Source organism: Felis catus, chromosome A1, assembly GCF_018350175.1.
Source record: "Felis catus isolate Fca126 chromosome A1, F.catus_Fca126_mat1.0, whole genome shotgun sequence".
NCBI classification, from domain to species: Eukaryota; Metazoa; Chordata; class Mammalia; order Carnivora; family Felidae; genus Felis; species Felis catus.
The window spans coordinates 227,200,070-227,218,355 of NC_058368.1; the positions used below are offsets into that span (position 1 = coordinate 227,200,070).

The 18,286-nt window shown below is 47.4% G+C and overlaps 1 protein-coding gene across 2 annotated transcripts in view; it reads left to right on the forward strand.

The window, feature by feature from the left end:
* Nucleotides 1-874: 874 nt before the first annotated feature.
* Nucleotides 875-18,286, forward strand: part of ANKH (ANKH inorganic pyrophosphate transport regulator) — a 141,036-nt gene continuing 123,624 nt past the window's right edge. Inside the window, exon 1 of one of the 2 annotated variants that reach the window (XM_019812703.3) lies at nt 875-1,320. In XM_019812703.3, the coding sequence (XP_019668262.1) occupies nt 1,225-1,320 (96 nt within the window). In that variant the 5' untranslated portion in view covers nt 875-1,224. The remainder of the gene's footprint in view (nt 1,321-18,286) is intronic. The other variant, XM_011287018.3, reaches the window with a different exon arrangement.

The following is an 18,286-nucleotide window of genomic DNA, read 5'->3' on the forward strand; positions in this document are numbered from 1 at the left end:
AGGCAGCTCGGCGCGCTCCAGAGGACCGCCGGCCCGGCCAGGGCGCACGCAGGGAGCGGTCCCCGCGGCCCTCCGCGCATCTCCCCCGGGGACACCCTGAGTGTGATGCACCCTCCGCTGCGACCTCTCCTCGGTCTCCGCGCCCGTCCAGAGCGGCAACTCCATCACCCCCGGCCCCTAGTTCCCAGGTGGGCCCGAAGCAGGCCCCCAGCCCCGCCGGGAGCTGCCGGCTCTCCCGGTCCCCGCCCGCCCGAGGCGGGCACCAAAGCCATCGCGGCGCCCGCCCGGGAGGGCTGCCCAAACCCGTTCCTTCCTTCACAGCCCCGAACGCCCCGATCCCTCCCGGCGCGTCCGCAGTCGCGTCCCCTGCCCCGCCTGCCAGTCTTCCACACGCCCCAGCCGTTCCCGGGACCGCGCGGGCGGTAAGAGCCCCGTCGCCAGCCCCGGCGGCCCCGGGGCCTCCAGCGGCTCGGCGCTCCGTCCCACGGCCTCCCCCGCGGCGTCCTCTGCGGCCGGTGGGGGGGGGGGGCCCGGGCCGCGCGCCGCCCCAGCCCCGCTTAGCCGTCGGCTCGCGCCGCCGCCCCTGGCCGCCCGGGGAACCGCAGCGAGTCCCACCCCGCGCGCCCCCGGGCGCAGCCGAGGCGGCGGCGGCGGCCCCACGGCCTGTGCGTGCGCAGCGCCCCCCGCGGCCGCGCCTAGCGCAGGCGGCGGCGGAGAGAAGGAGGGCGCCGCCCGCCCTCCCGCCCGGCCCCTCCCCAGCCCGCCGCCCGCCCGCCCCCGGGGCCGCCGGCGGTGTCCGCGCCTCCGCGCCCGCCCCTGATTTCCTCCGCACGGCGGCGGCGGCGGCGGCGGCGGCGCCTCGTGCGCGCGGTTATTTATTTATTTCCGGGCCCCAGAGCGCTTATAATGGAGCCGCTGTCAGCAGAACCTTCTGCTGCCGCCGCCGCCGCCGCTGCCGCCGCTGTCCCTCCTCTTTTTTTTCCCGGCAGATCTTTGTTGTGTGGGAGGGCAGCGGGGATGGACTTGAGCTTGCGGATCTCCTGCTAGAGCAGCCGCGCTTGGAGAGGGCGCCGCAGCCGCGAGAAGGAGCCGCCGCCGCCCCGAGGCCCCGCCGGACCCGGCCTCCGTCCGCCCGCGCCCCCGCTCGGCCCACTCGCCCCGCGCCTCCCGGCAGAGTCCCCTCGCGGCGGCAGATGTGTGTGGGGTCAGCCCACGGCGGGGACTATGGTGAAATTCCCGGCGCTCACGCACTACTGGCCCCTGATCCGGTTCCTGGTGCCCCTGGGCATCACCAACATAGCCATCGACTTCGGGGAGCAGGTAAGCCCCGGCCGCGCCCCCCGCCCGGCCCGGGCAGTTGCGCCCTGAACCCCGCGCCCCGCGCCCCGCTCGCACTTCTTGGCCTTAGACACCCGGGCGCCAGGGGATGAGAGCAGCGGGGAGTCACCTGCTCCGAGTGCCTTTTTTATCCTAGAACATTTGGTTGGGCTTGCAGCTTGTCAAGGATGACTTTTCCAGCACTCCATCCCCCCTGCCCCCAATTATTCAGCAGACTTTTCCAGCTCTCTCCGGAAAATGTTAAAAGACCAGAGGGATTAGAGCTTCACCTATAGAAGGGTTTTTAGTGCACAGCAGGAGTATTATGTAATTTGTTATTATGTAAACCTCAGGTCTGTAAGTAGTTGCATACATATAGCTCAAGTGCTTGGTTTTTATTTATCCGGTGTTGGTGGTGATGGTGATGGCGATGATGGGGAGATTTTGCATTACAGTGTGTCCAAGTTGGTTTCCAGGTACTTCTAATTTTTGGGTTTGGTTTTTTTTTTTTTTTTTTTTTTTTTTGCCCAGGTATGGATTACGGGTGCCCAAATGATAAGCCGACCGTTGGCCATCTCTAGTTTGGCGTTTGTTGATTTTTTTCTCTCTTGGACCACTAAAGGAGGGGAGCACATTTTTGTTTGTTGCCTTCTCATCCTTGCTTCTTTTTCGTGCTTTTCCCCATTTCTCTCCATGTGGCGTCATTGCAAATGTAGCGCTGCAGACTCTTCAGCGGAGGGGCACCGGTACTCTGCACTTTGCCTGTGGGGACCGTTTTTGCAGGGCCTCGGGTGGGATGCAGCTACATCTCAAGGCCAGGAAGAGGATGGGGGGGGGAGGGGGTCAGTTCCTTGATGGGCAGGTGTGGAAACCGGCCGGGCGTGTGATGAGCCACACTCCTGGTATTGTAGTACCTTCTTTCTTTCCCTGTAAGTCAAGAGACTTCGAGGGATGTTTATATAGAAAATGCACCTATGTTAGTGCACTTTTAGTTTTCCAAATCCAGTTTTTCAGAAGGGGGTTTGTTTGACTCCTCTAGTAGATGCGTATTGGCTTGGATTGGTCTCTCTGTACTCAGAACTTTTGACTGATTGCAACTCTACAGGCTCACTAATACTTAGCCCACATTGTAAGCTGCTTTTTTGCTGCAAATTTTCTTGCCAATAAGTGTTTGCAACGTAGTATAGTCTCTAGAGACCTTTGTCTAGTAAGCCAACTAATTTCCCTTGGTGAAATCTTACATTTTTTCTGTTGCCACTTTGCTCTGACAGTTGCTTTCCAGGGTCCCCCAAGGGCTTCTCTGCTCTCCATCTCCTTCCTGCTCACCATCTCTTCTTTCCTAGTTAACTGGTGGCTTCGGGCATTTCCTATCATCTCTGGAAAGGTTTTAGGACCTGAATTTACTACGCTTCACATTTTAGATGAGTCAAGTGCTATATAGACGCCCGAACCTTTTACTATTTTAAGGCTTATTTTCTTGGAGCCGCCCCAAAGGTGGTCAGAAAGCCCGGGCTACTCACCAGCCTACCAGCTTACTTGGTCACTTCTCGCTGAACTGGTGTGTGTGTGTGTGTGTGTGTGTGTGTGTGTGTGTCTGTGTGTGTCTGTGTGTGTGGTGGGGTGGGGAGGGAGGATTATGTGGGATAACTGGTGAAGATAAGAGTATTCTTTGTCGTAAGTAAATGACTTGAAATATAACATAGTATTGCCTCACATTTGCCTTGATTTAATTCCAGGCCGATATCCCTAAGGATTTGATTTCAGTGTAAGGGAAAGGATCTCTCCTGAGGTCACAAAAGGGACGCTAGACATATAAACAGTTATGCAGATGGTTTCTCCTTGTGGGTCTAATAATTCAAGTGCCTTCTTAAAACATTGCTAACCTAATTATCATAGCTGACATAAGCAAAGGGCCAGAAGCGTTGTCTTTTTGCACAGAAGCTTTATCAACAAGTGTTGTTTGAGGTCCTTATCCCTTAAGCGCCAGTGCATTTATGAGGTTGCAGGCTGTCTGGTGGTCAAGATAGCTTGTCAGAGTTAGGGGTGAAGGGATGGGGGAAAGAAATCGACAGGTTTGCCAAACCTTCTTTTGCCAGTATTGTTTGATAATTGTTTTTGCAAAATATGACAAGGTTAGAGGGATGGAACTTACTTTTTCTTAGTTTTAAACTAAGGAAGGAAGAGAATTAACAGTAGGAGTTGAAGAGTGACCTGGTCACATGTGGTAAGAACAGAGGAGCGTTTTACCCCAATTACTCGGAAACACAACAGCGAAGAGGAAGAATGAACCTGGTTGCAAAAGTAGGTCTACTTTGGACTTCAGAAAATATGCAGCTCTTGACTTGAGTTTTTAATCATAGTTTAGACAGATGGACACATGCAGATCTCTACCAATCTTCTGTGAGAGTGGGCAGGTATATTACACCTTCCCTTGAGCGAACAGTGCTTCATATTTCAGTAACTGACTAATCTTAAAGAAGAAATGTAACAAGGGAGTGCAAAGGTCAAAGGTCAAAGCAGCCTTTGGGTTGCATGCTGTGGAGATGATGGAGAAATGCAAAATTGAAAGGAAAACATCTCATTGGCTTTTCAGTCTCTGACTTGTCAAGAGCAAAAAGATAGTAAAATGACTTAAAATGTTTCTTAGATGGGTTTTTTTTTTTTAAATGGTTATAAACATCTCTGTTGTTCCTGTAGAATATATGGACAGAACTTTTATGGACAGAATATATGGACAAAAAATGGGATTCCAGCTGTATACAAGATTCCATTGCAATTTGAATAAACAACGCAGATGTGACCGTGTAAAGGAATTATATAGTCATAAATTATCTCAGAGCTGTTAGTGCATGTGGGGGAGGGGCAAGGAAGAAGCCTGTAATGATTCATTCAGTGCCTCCTGAGATTCTCCATGAACATTCTGTTGTATACACTTCCCTATAATTTTATAGGTCAGTCAGGGAGGAAACCCAAATATTATGGAGTATTCTAACAAGACTAGCAAAAGCTATTATCACATTTTAAATTTTGGTGGTGGTGGTACTTTGGGGGGGGGGGTGAGGGAGGGTTGAAATCTACACTGGGGAACAAAACTATATGGAATAAATGACCTGCTTTGTAATATTAAACAGAAGCACCATAGGAAAGAATGAGAATAAATCCATTACTGCAGAAACTAAAATAATGTTTGTAGAACCCTGTAGATGCACAGAACACTTTATAATAATGGCAGTATATCTAGAATTATAATTTTATCTCTATTTTTATACACTGAAAATCAAAAGTGTTAATTGCTTCCATTCACAGACCACTCAGTGTGTGCTTAAAGCATCTCAGCACATGTTGTCAATGAGGAAGGACTGAGAGGCTTAGAGGTGTTAAGTCACTTGTCCAAAATCACACAGGTATTACTGGGCAGCACCAGGATTCAAGCCCACATCTGCTAGGCCCTTAGTCATTCTGCTGTCTGCCTTCTCCAGTCAGGCTCATCCACTGAAATCCACCCAGGAGTTCTTAGAAATTTAGGATAAGTTCTGGCTTTTCTGATTCCCAACCTGGGCTTACACTTGATCTTAGCTGTCAGATTTTGAATTTATGATGTAAGACAATCATAAAATTCCATGATCCAAGAGGTTCACGGAAGAACCAAGTTATACAGATAATTTATATTGATAAATCAACAGTGTATCTTGTCTGTTGTTAAAAGGGAACAAAAAGATAAGCAACTGATACTTCACAATAAAATTGTTTAGAAATTACTTAGTCTTTATCACTGCAGCACTACAGATTGCTAAAATAGATTTTGAACAATGTATTTCTTTAAAATATCTGCAGATGCCCATGTTGTCACTATGTTTAAAGGACTGTTATTTCTGCTTAAAACTAAACTCGGTACAAAGTCTTCGAATTCCTTAAAAGCCAAGTTCACCAAATTATGTTGGAGAAATCAGTGAACTTTGTTACAAGCTACTTAACGACACTTAAAGCATTAAGTACAAGTTTGTTCTGAAGACTTTGAAGGAGACAAGAAGGTTGAAATTGTTCTCAATTCAGAAGGAATGTGTTCTGGGCACCCGGGGGGCTCTGTGGGTTGAGCATCTGACTCTTGATTTCCCCTCAGGTCACAATCCCAGGGTCGTGGGATCAAGCCCCGTGTCAGGCTCTGCACTGAGTGTGGAGCCTGCTTAGGATTTTCTCTCTCTCTCCCTCTGCCCCTCCCCTATGCTCACGTTCTCGCTTTCAATAATAATAATAATAATAATAATAATAATAAATAAATAAAAGAAGAAATGTGTTCCTCCAAGTGTCAGGCAATTCCCTTTTTCACACCAAAATGATAACTGTGGGTATTTCCAGTTGCCCTGAATGATTGATTCACTGAATTTGGTTGGGTCCAGTATGATAATTCAAAGACCTAAAGTTTGTATCTGTGAACGAAGAGTTTTGTATATGGAGTGTTACAATTAGTAGCATAAGATGGGCAGTAGGAATGATAAGAGCCCTTCCTAACTTAGGAAACCTAGCGTTAGGCTTTCACAGTATAAGGGTCTCAAGTTGCTAATATCACAAAATGGAAAAAAAGGGAGGCCCAGGAAAAATAGTTGTATACATGTCCTTTCTGTCTACTAAGTAGAGAAATACATACCCCCACCCACCCAGACCAGGAGGTACAGGAATGGAAAAGGGTGAGTATCTGACACTGGCCACTGTTGGGAAGGGAGTGTGTGTCCATCCGAGGTCCCTAAGTGATGCAAGGGACTCCCCAGGCAGCTTGCCTTAAGTGATACTGAAACTGACCTGTGTATGTTCCACTGCGCAAAGTACCTGAAGCCGGAAATGGCTATCTCAGGCTAGGTTTCCTAGTAATCATGGGGGGCGGGGTGGGGGAGACTTTTTTTCCCACCTATTCTGTACTAATGGAATACATTTCAAAATGACATTAATTGTTTTCTAATTATAAAAATAGTGTATGCTGGCTGTTTAAAAGTTGGATAAGGATTTTAAAGTGGAGGAAAAATAAAAAATACCCCTGATTCCACTCTGAAGAAAAAAAGCTCCTTCAACATTTTGCATATCTCCTGCCAATTTTGTTCCCCATAACCGAGATATGTATATGTTTCACATGGAGGCCTCTTCCCCATGTCACTTGGAGTATTTAAGTATGGTTTTAAAGTTTTATTTATTTATAATTGAGAGAGCGTGCACATGCGTGCAAGTGTAAGCTCGGGAGGGGCAGAGGGAGAGAGAGAGAATCTCAAGCAGGCTTCATGGTCAGCACAGGGCCCAACGCAGGGCTCGACCTCGTGAAGCTGAGCACTTACCAAGCCGAGCCCCCCCGGGCTCCCCAAGTACGATTTTAATAGTAGCCCAGTATTTGATGATACAAGCATGCGGTAATTGCCTTCGCTGTATATTCCGTTGTTTATTTTTCGTTCCTTTAGTATTTATCGAGTACCTACGTTTTTTGCAATGGTATTATTAATTTTTTATTACTTTTTATTATTTAAGAATAGTTGACATACTGCAACACAGTGATTTCACAATCCTGTACCTTACACAGTGCTCACCCCGGTAAGTGTGGTCACCACTTGTTACTGTACAAGGTTGTTACAATATTATTTTTTTTTAACATTTATTTATTATTGAGAGACATGAGCATGGGAGGGAGAGACAGAGAGAGGAGGAGACACAGAATCTGAAGCAGGCTCCAAGCTCTGAGCTGTCAGCACAGAGCCCGACACGGGGCTCGAGCTCACGGACCGCGAGATCATGACCTGAGCCGGAGTCAGACGCTCAACCGACTGAGCCGCCCAGGCGCCCCATAGTATTATTGACTGTAGTCCCTATGCTGTCCTTTCCACTTCCGTGACTTATTTATTTGGTAACTGGAAGTCTGTACCTCATGATCCCCTTCGCCTATTTCTTCCCCGATTTGTTTCAATGCTGAGGTTTTTTGTTTCCTGCAGTAGAAGGTTTCAGAGAGCATCTTTGTATAATAAGTAGATAATGTGTTTTTTTCTGACTGCCTTGGGCTTTATGCCTGGCATAATTTAGTGCCTTTTTCTGTTTCTCATTCATACACAGAAAATGAGGTCACTCTTCTCTGGCAGTCCATATTTAGTCAAGGACACCGTGACCTCCTTAGTCCAATTGATACTCAGTTCTCCATGGTGTTTCCCAGTTCTCTTTAGATGTACATCTGCATTTAAAGTACCTGCCTTTCGATGCACTTAAGTAGATTATCTCTAAAGCCACGGAGGTATAATCCTGCGGTGGGTTTCTTCACTTATTTATTTATTGAGTGGTTTGATGACTAGCCTAACTACTACTTTGTTAGAATACTTCTTCCCAAGCATATCCTTCAAAAGATAAACACTTCATATATGAAGATAGTATCTAACTCTCTTTCTAGGAGTACGTCACATTTTTTTAAAGCAGTGAGCCCTAAGAATTAACCGTTTATGGTACCATCTCACCTTTTCGATGCAAAACGCCGAGTGTATGCCAGGGGTCGGTAATCTGGTTTCTGTGTCTTTTCACTCTCCCTTGTCTGACTTGGACAGGTTATGTTGGGATGGGAAGATGAGAGTCCCCGGATGGAAAATCATTCTTTTCCAATGGCTGTGTGAGTTGGGATAAATAAACCTTGTGAAACTCATACCAGAGTGACTTGGGTGATGCCTACATTTTAAGAAGTCAATCTAGGGGCGCCTGGGTGGCGCAGTCGGTTAAGCGTCCGACTTCAGCCAGGTCACGATCTCGTGGTCCGTGAGTTCAAGCCCCGCGTCGGGCTCTGGGCTGATGGCTCAGAGCCTGGAGCCTGTTTCCGATTCTGTGTCTCCCTCTCTCTCTGCCCCTCCCCCGTTCATGCTCTGTCTCTCTCTGTCCCAAAAATAAAATAAAAAAAAAAAGAAAAAAAAATTTAAAAAAAGAAAAAAAAAAAGAAGTCAATCTGGTATTTTTCAGCACCTACAATTCGACGACTTTCTGTGGAGGTGCAATAGAAATACAGAAAACCCTGTTTTATGCACTATTATCGGGCTATGAGCTCCCGACCTAAGTGCGTTTTTTTTGCTAACTGAAGCTTATCCTTTAAAATGCAGGTCATTGGTTTTCTTTTTCTTTTTTAGTATGGGAATTATTGTTGCTGGAAATAGGTGTTGCACATTTGTCTAGCATATTAAATAAATATAGTATATACGTAGGACATAATGTAACATTTTTTGGTGTCTTGTAAATATCTGTTGTGCTAGGCAATCTGGGATATATGCTGACAGGTGATACTCAAAACACTTAAAGAGTTTGGCACTAACCAAGATGATAAAAATAATAAAATAATAATTAGTAAAAATAGTTAATACACGATGAGTACTTTTTAATTTCTTGCTTCAGATCTGCCCTGGGTCTCAGAAACTAAAACAGTAGAATTCCGTGAAAAGTGAAGAATAAATAAATCATTTCGGAGGCCTCCTTTGGGAAAAAGCATATACACCTTATGACGGTTATTTTCCCTGCCCTCAAATTGCTTAGATCCCGGTTGAGAAAACAGACATGAAACACTTTTGCAGTCAGAAGGGCACGGACCAAAATGTGTAAATTGCACAGTGCAGTTTATGATAACACAGCGAGGCGCTCAGTAATTGTAACAGAGCGGGAAGGCTGTGCCAGCTGTGACGTGATAGCTCTCATCTGGCCGTGGTCACCCCCTGCCTCCTTCTCTCTAGGTGCCCTTGTCATCAGAGTAGGAAGCACCCCATCTGCAGAGGCGAAAACAGAGGCACGGTAGAGGTAAAAGCAGACTTCACAGCAAGCCCTACACATTCGGGGTTTGCTTTTGTAGGTTTTGTATTCCTTTCATGGTTTGGGAACCGTTCACCTGCTGTTCCAGCCAGATTCCACCGACAGTGCTGAGGACCCATGAGCTGAAAGTGACAGAGAGGACATTCTCTCAGCAGATGTGTGCATCACAACGTTTCTGCTGCTTCTCTGTGATTGCTCCGTCACACCAAAAGATGTTTTCAAAGCCCATGCTGGGAAGGGAGATACCTCAGTTATTTGTCAGCACAAAGGGGGTAATTTCTCCCCTAGATGAGGAGTTACCAGAAACAGCCTGTACCTCTGGTTCAGGAAATGTCACACGGTCCCAGGACAGACGGACCGGCCTTGTTTCCCGTTGGGGGAGTACATTGTGGTCTAAGTTTGCTCTCAGGTCCTTGCTGGCTTTCGCACTTTTTATGGTATTTTGGTATCCGTAGATGGGCAAGGCTCTGGAAGAGTCTGACACCTTCAGTGTAGTTCGAGGATTACCTTTCTGGAAGCGTGGGTTTGGCATTATAAATGTGCAGCCATTTTCCTGATATGTGTAGACATCACTGTCCCCAACCTCGGGGGGCGGGGGAAGGGCTGTGTGTGACTCCTTGTCATACCTCCGAGCCCACATTCACCGGCACACGCTTCCCGCGCCTCATTGGTCCCTGCCTGGACAGAGACCACAGCTGGTAGGGGGGACTCGAGGCTGGGAGGAAATCAAGAGCAAAAGTGGGAATCCTTGGATAAGAGTTGCAGAGGTGACTGGTGAGGAGACGCTGAGGCCCCCCGGGACATTGAGTTGGAATGACGTGGCTGAAAAGAGGGACGTCTGCTGGCAGGTTAATGCGACTTTTTCTAGGGAGCCAGATGAGCCAGGGATGGGAGGGGGCAGACGTTGTAGCTGTGACTTCCTAGGCCGTGAGAAGTTACGGTGGCCTATTTTGTGAGAGACCCGAAGAGGTCCGGTCTGGGTCAGGAAGCTTTGAGGCTCAGCAGTCCCAGGCTCTGAGAGTTGGTCACTCCAGGTCATTGTCTCAACTAAGTGACAATGAGTCCACGTCAATAAGCTTTTCAAGATCCCTGCTTAGTTTCTTAAAAATATAACGTTAAGTCTAAGGAAGTATTTGACTCTCTGTCAGTTTCTATTTTGCCATCTGGCTTAGGTGTGCCTGTTCTGTTTCCAGAGCTGCTTTTAAGACAATAAAAAGTTTGGGCACTCTTGAATCTGGAGATCTGCTGGCCGCCGGGCCGTGCATTTTAATAGAGGGGACTAGTAGTGTAGAGAATCTAGAACAGCAGATTACAAAAAAAAAAAAAAAAAAAAATTGTCTGACATCTGAGGGCTTTAAATGGCTTGGCAGGAAACTCACTGTGGCTGGGACACTGAGGCCTCCCACCATGTGCGGCCTGAAGTTGACATTTTATAAAGACAAACTGCGCGAAGGAGAGTAACAAATAACCGTGCTTAATAAGAAAGAGGTAACGTTCACCTCTTGGGGATTCTAGCTGAGCCCAGTGAAGAAACAACTAGAAAGGCATCTCACAGCCAGCCCGATCTGAAACGAGGCAGTCAGAGTGTCTCTTCTCAGCCCCAGATGTCACGCGCGAATACGGTTCCCTAGCATACTCTTGGAGACCTGGTTTTTCTTCAAAATGAGTTCTGGGGCTTTATCTCCTCCCTTTCCAGATGCAACATCACATCACCCGGAGCCTGACAGGTGCTCAAGATGCACCTCCTTTCTACTCCCACACAAAGGCACATACCTTTAGGTATTACACCCCCCGGGTCGCACACCTGTCGGGCCGTTGACCAAATTTGGGCAGGTTCCCTGGCACGGGTGGTTCGTAAACCCTGTGTTTACCAGACTTCCCTAGACAAACCAGTGTTTCAGCAGTGAAGGGGAATGGGCTTGGACTCACGTGCAGGGACAGTGGACAACCACCGAAGGGCGTGGGCTGAACCGCCTTGTTTTTCTAGAATTCTTATTTACTCAGATTTCTTTTAGGCCAACGCATCTTCTTTCAGAGGGGGTCCTGGCAGTCCTATGTTTCATTTCTTTTTGAAAATGGAGGTACGGTTTACATTCCGGTGAAATGCACAGGTCTTACGTGTACCGTCCCATGAGTTTTGACAGACGACCAATGCATAGCTGTGTGACCCAGACCGCAGCCCAGATATGGATCGTTTCCATCAGCCCGGGAGGTTCCCCAGTGCCGGTCCCTCAGAGGTAACCACTATTCCGGTGGCCAGATATGGCTTGATATTGTAGATTTGAGTGGATCCTAGCTAGGTGGAGACTTTGGCTTTCTGTGTAACATAACCTTGTTCCTTGTACTCTCTGGTGTTTTCAATTCTGATCCTTCACGTACATGAACTGCTAATGATTTTGCTGTTCAGCCATGATAAAAATTAAAGTCTGATTTAAAAACTAACACCACGTGGGGCGCCTGGGTGGCTCCGCTGGTTAAGCGTCCGACTTCGGCTCAGGTCATGACCTCGCGGTCCGTGAGTTCGAGCCCCGCATCGGGCTCTGTGCTGACAGCTCGGAGCCAGGGGCCTGTTTCGGACTCCGTGACTCCCTCTCTCTCTCGGCCCCTCCCCCCGCTTGTGCTCGGTCTCTTACTCTCAAAAAGAAATAAAACGTAAAAATAAATAAATAAATAAACAAACAAACTAACTAACTAACTAACACCATAGAAAACAATGCGGTGTATGCCTACTATGAATTATTCCTCCGCCTTCCAGAGGAATGGAGTGGTGATGTATACCACCACACAGATGAACCTTGAAGATATGCCACTAAATGCAAGAAGCCAGACACGGAAGGACAGCTGTGGCATGATTCCACTTCGATGAGGTCCGGGGAATAGAGCCCTAGACAGGAAGGGGAACAGTGGCTGGTGGGGCTTAGGGGGGATCCTGTTCAGCGGGTGCAGCTTCAGCTGGGAAGGACAGTGTTCTGCAGATGGGCGGTGGCCGTGGCTGCACCATAACGTGAATGCCCTTCATGCTGCTTGGACCGCATGCTTAAGAGGGGTAAAAATGCTAAATTCTCTGTTAGGTATATTTTATCAGAAGGGAGAAGTTTTAAGTGACATCATAAGCTACTGGGAATGCCTGTGGCTTTTGAAGAGGGTCTCTCTTTAAAAAAAAAAAAAAAAAAAACAGGGGCGCCTGGGTGGCGCAGTCGGTTAAGCGTCCGACTTCAGCCAGGTCACGATCTCGCGGTCCGTGAGTTCGAGCCCCGCGTCGGGCTCTGGGCTGATGGCTCAGAGCCTGGAGCCTGTTTCCGATTCTGTGTCTCCCTCTCTCTCTGCCCCTTGCCCGTTCATGCTCTGTCTCTCTCTGTCCCAAAAATAAATAAACGTTGAAAAAAAATTAAAAAAAAACATATTAATCTTATTGTAATTACAGATGTTCGTTTTCATTCTAAAGGGGAGGAAAATAAGTAAAAGTATCAAGAATAAGAACCACGTGCAAACCTAATCACCTAGACAGAACAGCAGTCTCATATTTTACCACTGGTGTGCTTCTCGCCTCTTTTTTTTTGTTTTTTTGGCACGTATTTTATCTTTTTTTAAATGTTTATTTATTGATTTTGAGAGAGAGAGAGTAGGGGGAGGGGCAGAGAGAGAGGGAGAGAGAGAGCCCCAAGCAGGCTGTGTGCTCACGACCATGGGCTCAATCCAGGGCTCCGTCCCACAAGCCGCGAGATCCCGGCCCGAGCCACCATCGAGAGTAGGATGCTTAACTGACTGAGCCACCCAGGTGCCCCCGCATGTCGTTTAAAACAATATCGTAACCTCTTTCCATTTTATATGTAGGCAGTTGCCCTTGACTTTAAGTATTCATCTAGCACGTGATGATTAACGGCTTCCTAGCATTCTCTCGCATAGATACGCCATAACTTATTTATTCTCTTGTGGTTAGATGTGCAAGTTGGTTCTGCTTCATTCTATCTTGAATAATGCTTGGGGACGTTTTTGTGCAGAAATCTTTGCACACATCTGATTATTTCCTTGGATTAATACTCGAAATACCGACGTACGTGCGCCCCTCTTCAAGGCTTCGGCACGGCACCACGCTCCTGCAGAAAGTTCCAGTCTACCCTGCAGGTGCCTTGTGGGAATGTGCCACAGGCATTCTTTGCCTGGATGCTGTTTCACAGTCCAGTGACTTCCGCCCCCAGGAATTTGCATGCGAGTTCTCTCAAAGCCACATGGTGCTCAGCTCCTTCAAATGATTTCTTTTATTAAGGGCATTTTTTTAAAATGCTGACAGATCAGTGTTATAGAAGGTAACACTTTTAAACTGTTTCAGGACGTCCATTCTTTTTAGTAGGCACGTTTTGGACCAAATCCCTACTCTGCATGGGGCTAGGCATAAGCACAGGAAAGAAAGGATTGTGTTGGCTTCACTTGCATACGTCTGGAAAATACCTGCTCCTAAAGCTTTCAAGGCAGAGAAAAGTGCTTTTCGATGAGTTCAGTGATGCTCAAGAAATGTGCTTCCTAAAACGTCCCAGGTGAACACTTGGGAGAGGAGAAAAAAGTTACTGACCTTCCTGGATGCCAGGCCCTGCCCTAGACATGGGGCATGCACTGTGGAGGGTCACCTTCCCACTTCAGAGGTGAGTGCATTGAATAGCTGTGCCTTGTGTGGTTCAGCCTCAGCGGAGCAGCCTGGCTCCTGGGACGGATGGCTCATGCTTGGAGTCTCATCGGAGAGTGTTTGTGTTGACTGTGTTGTAGGGAAATGCAGAGCCAGTGATGTTGAGGGGAACTGGAAGAGAAAGCTTTCTCGCTTTTCTGCCACCCTGACCACGGCTCCTTCTGTTTAACCTGCTCTCCTGGCTATTTCCCTTCCACTCGGGAGAGCAGAGAGAGTGCAGATGGTTCGCACTCATTCAGAGGTGCACCGAGTTCCTGTGGCTTCTCGGTTCTTCCCCGCTCCTTCTGCCCAGTAGTGTCTGTCAGCAGTCCAAGCTGAGCACAACGAGGTTGGAGGGGAAAAAAAAACAAAAACAAAAAGACCACCCACTCCTGACAGGACCCCTGCGTTTGACCTCCATCCCTGGACCCAGTGGCTCTGTGACCTTGAGCAAAGAACTTGACCTCAGCGGGCTTCAGTTTTCCCAACTGTCAAATGGGGATAAAGGGCTTGCGTACCTTCTTTTGGAGGTGCAGGCCAAATAGAGACTGGACACTCAAGTGCTTTGAAAAGCATGGAGCGCTGCACGTGTGCGAAGCAGTGTTGCTAAGACTTTGAGCCCGCTATGCTGCGGCTGCACCTGTTTATTACTAGCCTTGACTGTCTGACCTTTTTCTTGCTCTGTATCGATACAGTGACTTGCAGAAAGGAGATTCCTTTAACTGGAGCCAGCGAGGGTGGGGCAGACAGAAGCGTGCTGAATGAAGATGCTGGTAACACTTGGATTTTACAGCATGGGTGCCAGCAGTGCTGCTGCTTTTTTTGGTTTGTTTTTTTTTACTTTGGGGAAAAGAGTTTTAAGGCTCAGTTTTCTCACCCCCTTGGGGCTTTTGGGTTGTTTTTTTTTTTAAGTTGAATTACTGGGATTTAGGTAACGTGCTTTTTGAAATGATAGGCTGCATCTACTTTTAATTATAGGCTGCTGTCTGTCACAGAGTTGAAGGAGGACAGTTGCATATACCATTTAGACATACAAATGGCACCAGGCCATTCTCAATTGTGTTGACAGTTATGGCAGTGACCCACCAAGGTGTTTTTGCTAAGTTAAAGTGTGGTGGGTGCTCAGTGAGCTAAAAGTTGTAACCTGCTTCTCCTGTGCTGTTTCGGAGCCTTTGCTCTGGTTAAATAATCAGGAAATATGGAACACAGAGGAAATAGGTCTTCATGAATGTGTTCATTCAACAGATGTTTCTTGGACACCTACTATGTCCCAAGCACAGCGCTAGTCACTAAGGACAGACTAAGAAAAAGGATGCGATCCTTGGCTGCACAGCGATTATCCCATAGGATATGGGAAAGGGACAGACAGGCACTTTCTACAAAATATGCTCTCCCTGGGTCAATCTCCCCTGGGATCCTATAAGAGTAACCTTTAACTTTAAGGGTCGGGAAGCTCTCTGTTCCAGCTGAGAGACCCACGGAGGATAGTATGTCCCTGTTCTGAAAAGCAGGGGATTCCAGGTGAGGAGTGACTGATGCTTAGTGCGAATTGATCAAGGAATCAGACTGGGAGGGTGCCGGGGCAGGGTGGCAGGACCAGCGGAACCCAGACCGGCAAGGTTCCAGTTCATCCGGGTAAGGAGTTTGGCTTTGGTCCTGACCGCAGTGGGAAACTTTGAAGGTTCCCAGTGGGGGTGTGGTGTGCTTGGATTTGCATATTTGAAAGATAATTTTGGTTTCAGCGTGGCTAATGAATTAGAGGGAGGTGAGAGCAGCCGTGGCAAGGAAACCAGCAGAGAGGAGAGGTGGCCTAACATAGGGCTGGGGCGGGGAGGGAGAACCAAAAGGAAACACCTTCTAGAATCAGGTGGGGTTGGCCACAGGGCGCGAGAGGGCCTAAAGTTTGCCACCAAACTTGAAGAGAGCCGGTTCCAAGGGAAGAGAAGGAGTTCCATTTCATTCATGTTCATGTGTTAATAAATTTAGTGCAGGGTTTGTAATTGCTTGCCTGAGAGAGCATATAAAATATGCAAAACGGTGGGAGCTACGTGAATAGTGTCTGTGTAGCTGTCTTTTGTCCCTCTGTGTGTCCCTCTCTCTCTCCCCCTTCCTCCCTCTCCCTTTCCTTCCCTCCTTTCCTCCCTCCCTCCCTCCTCCTTCCCTTCCTGGGACAAGCTGGTCACATTCTTTGCAAATGAGAGCTTCTTGCATTTTTACCTAAATGCAAATACTATGAATATTCATTTTTCTTTCAACATGTAAAAATGCTTTATTAGAATGCAGTCAGTTCTCAGCCATTTGCCTTAATGAAATAGTGATGTGGAAAATTCAAAAACATTTCTGCATATTTCGCCCTGGAATGCCTGAGGACTTTGGGGGAAGGAAATTTATCTGCATCATCATGGTGCTGTGCTAAGGATAAGATTACCCTTGCACCAGGTGCCTGGTGACAGCAGAGAGATGCCATCTGGAATTAAATTTGATGAGGCTCCCTGGTTTGCTCTTTCTGTATATTAAACGTTTGCTGAGTAAACAGTAGCGAGTGGACTAACCTAGAGGGGTTCCTGTAATGGCTTTATGTTTGTTTATGTGTCTTTTAGTATTGTCTGAGCTGCCTGTGTGGTTGTAATTCATAAAATGCATTTAGAATACATTTTGCTATAGAAACATTATAAATTGTGGCTAGGTTTCCAGGCCTCTCTACCAAAGCTATTTAACCCTTAATGTTCTCAAAATATTATATATCTGCAACGAGGAGGAGCAGTAGTAGAAAACCATGCTGTTAGAAGAGTAGGAATCAGGGGGGGCGGGCACCTGGGTGGCTCAGTCGGTTGGGTGTCCGACTTCAGCTCCGGTCATGATTTCGCAGTTGGTGGGTTCGAGCCCCGCGTCGGGCTCTGTGCTGACAGCTGGGAGCCTGGAGCCTCCATCGGATTGTGTGTCTCCTCCTCTCTCTGCCCCTCCCCCGCTCATGCCCTGTCTCGCTCTGTCTCTCAGTAATAAATAAAAACGTTAAAAAAATTTTTTAGAATAGTAGGAATTGGGGAAAGCAGTAATATTGAAAAATATCATTTGTCTTAATTAACTTTGAGAACAGTTCAGCAGTGTAATAAGGTGGTGGCTGGAGGGAGGGAGGTTGGTGCCACTGGCCGTGGAGGTCGGGTTAACTTAAAATCAATGCATAGGTTGGGGTGCCTGGATGGCCCAGTCAGTTAAGGGTCTGACTTTGGCTCAGGTCATGATGTTGCAGTCCGTGAGTTCAAGCCCCACATCGGGCACCCGTCCGCGTCTTGTTCTCTCTCCCTCTCTCTCTCAAAATAAATAAACTAAAAAAAAAAAAAAAAAAAATCAAAGCATGGGAAATAGTAATATCGTATTAACTGTGGTGGCAGACGGTAACTAGCTTTGTGGCCATGAGTCACAACAACATATACAAATGTCAAATCACTGTGTTTCACGTGAAGCTAATAAAATGTTCTACATCGATTATACATCAGTCGATAAAGTAAATGAGGAAATAAAAGCATCTTCTGGATGCACATGACTCATCAGCTGCGGTTACAGTAACTTGCTGTGTGTTCTGGTGGGTAAAACTTAAAAACACCTCCCTGCGTCTATGGATTTAGGCTTACTTGTGCCTCCGTTCCATTGACGTCTTCTTGAAAAATAATGCCAAAGCAGCATCTACTAAGAGACCCATAAGCCACTGGGAAGCTCAGAATGCAGATGAGAATTTGGGGAAGTGAAAAGATTTTCTGTAACAGGACCATATCCATACTGTAAAGTGCATATCTCTAATTATATATTATATCCGAACACTGTTTTTTCTTTTGGAGAATTGGGCGTATCATCTCCAATAGAAGACAAATCGGATGCCTTAGATTACATGGAAAACCAAATACTTCACCCATTTTTTTTTCTTTTTAGTTCAGCAGAAGTAGAAAATCTTATTTCAGGATGTGGCAAAACGAACATTGCCCTTACCCTTGCCTGGTGCACACTGCACATTTGTAGAGGACTTACTTCGCCGTTTCTAAAATATGTTCTCAGGGCGCCTGGATGGCTCATTCGGTTGAGCGTCCGACTTCTGCTCAGGTCATGATCTCGCGGTCTGTGAGTTCGAGCCCCACATCGGGCTCTGTGCTGACAGCTCGGAGCCTGGAGCCTGCTTCGGATTCTGTGTCTCCCTCTCTCTCTCTGCCCCTCCCCCGCTCATGCTCTGTCTCTCTCTCTCTCTCTCTCTCTCTCTCTCTCTCTCTCTCTCTCTCTGTCAAAAATAAATAAACATTAAAAAAATTTAATTTATAAAACATATTCTCGTTATATGGGAGAGCTGTTCCACCACCCAGGGGCACGTAGGCTCACCCTGCCCGGAAGGAGGTTATCTGTCATCAGTGGACATCTGTAGAGGCCATGCCTGGCCATGGCCCGGAGCCCACTGGCCCCGGCCACCCTCTTTCCCCTCCTCAGAGGTGAGCTCCACTCTCCTTGTGAGTCCTGGGTCCTCTC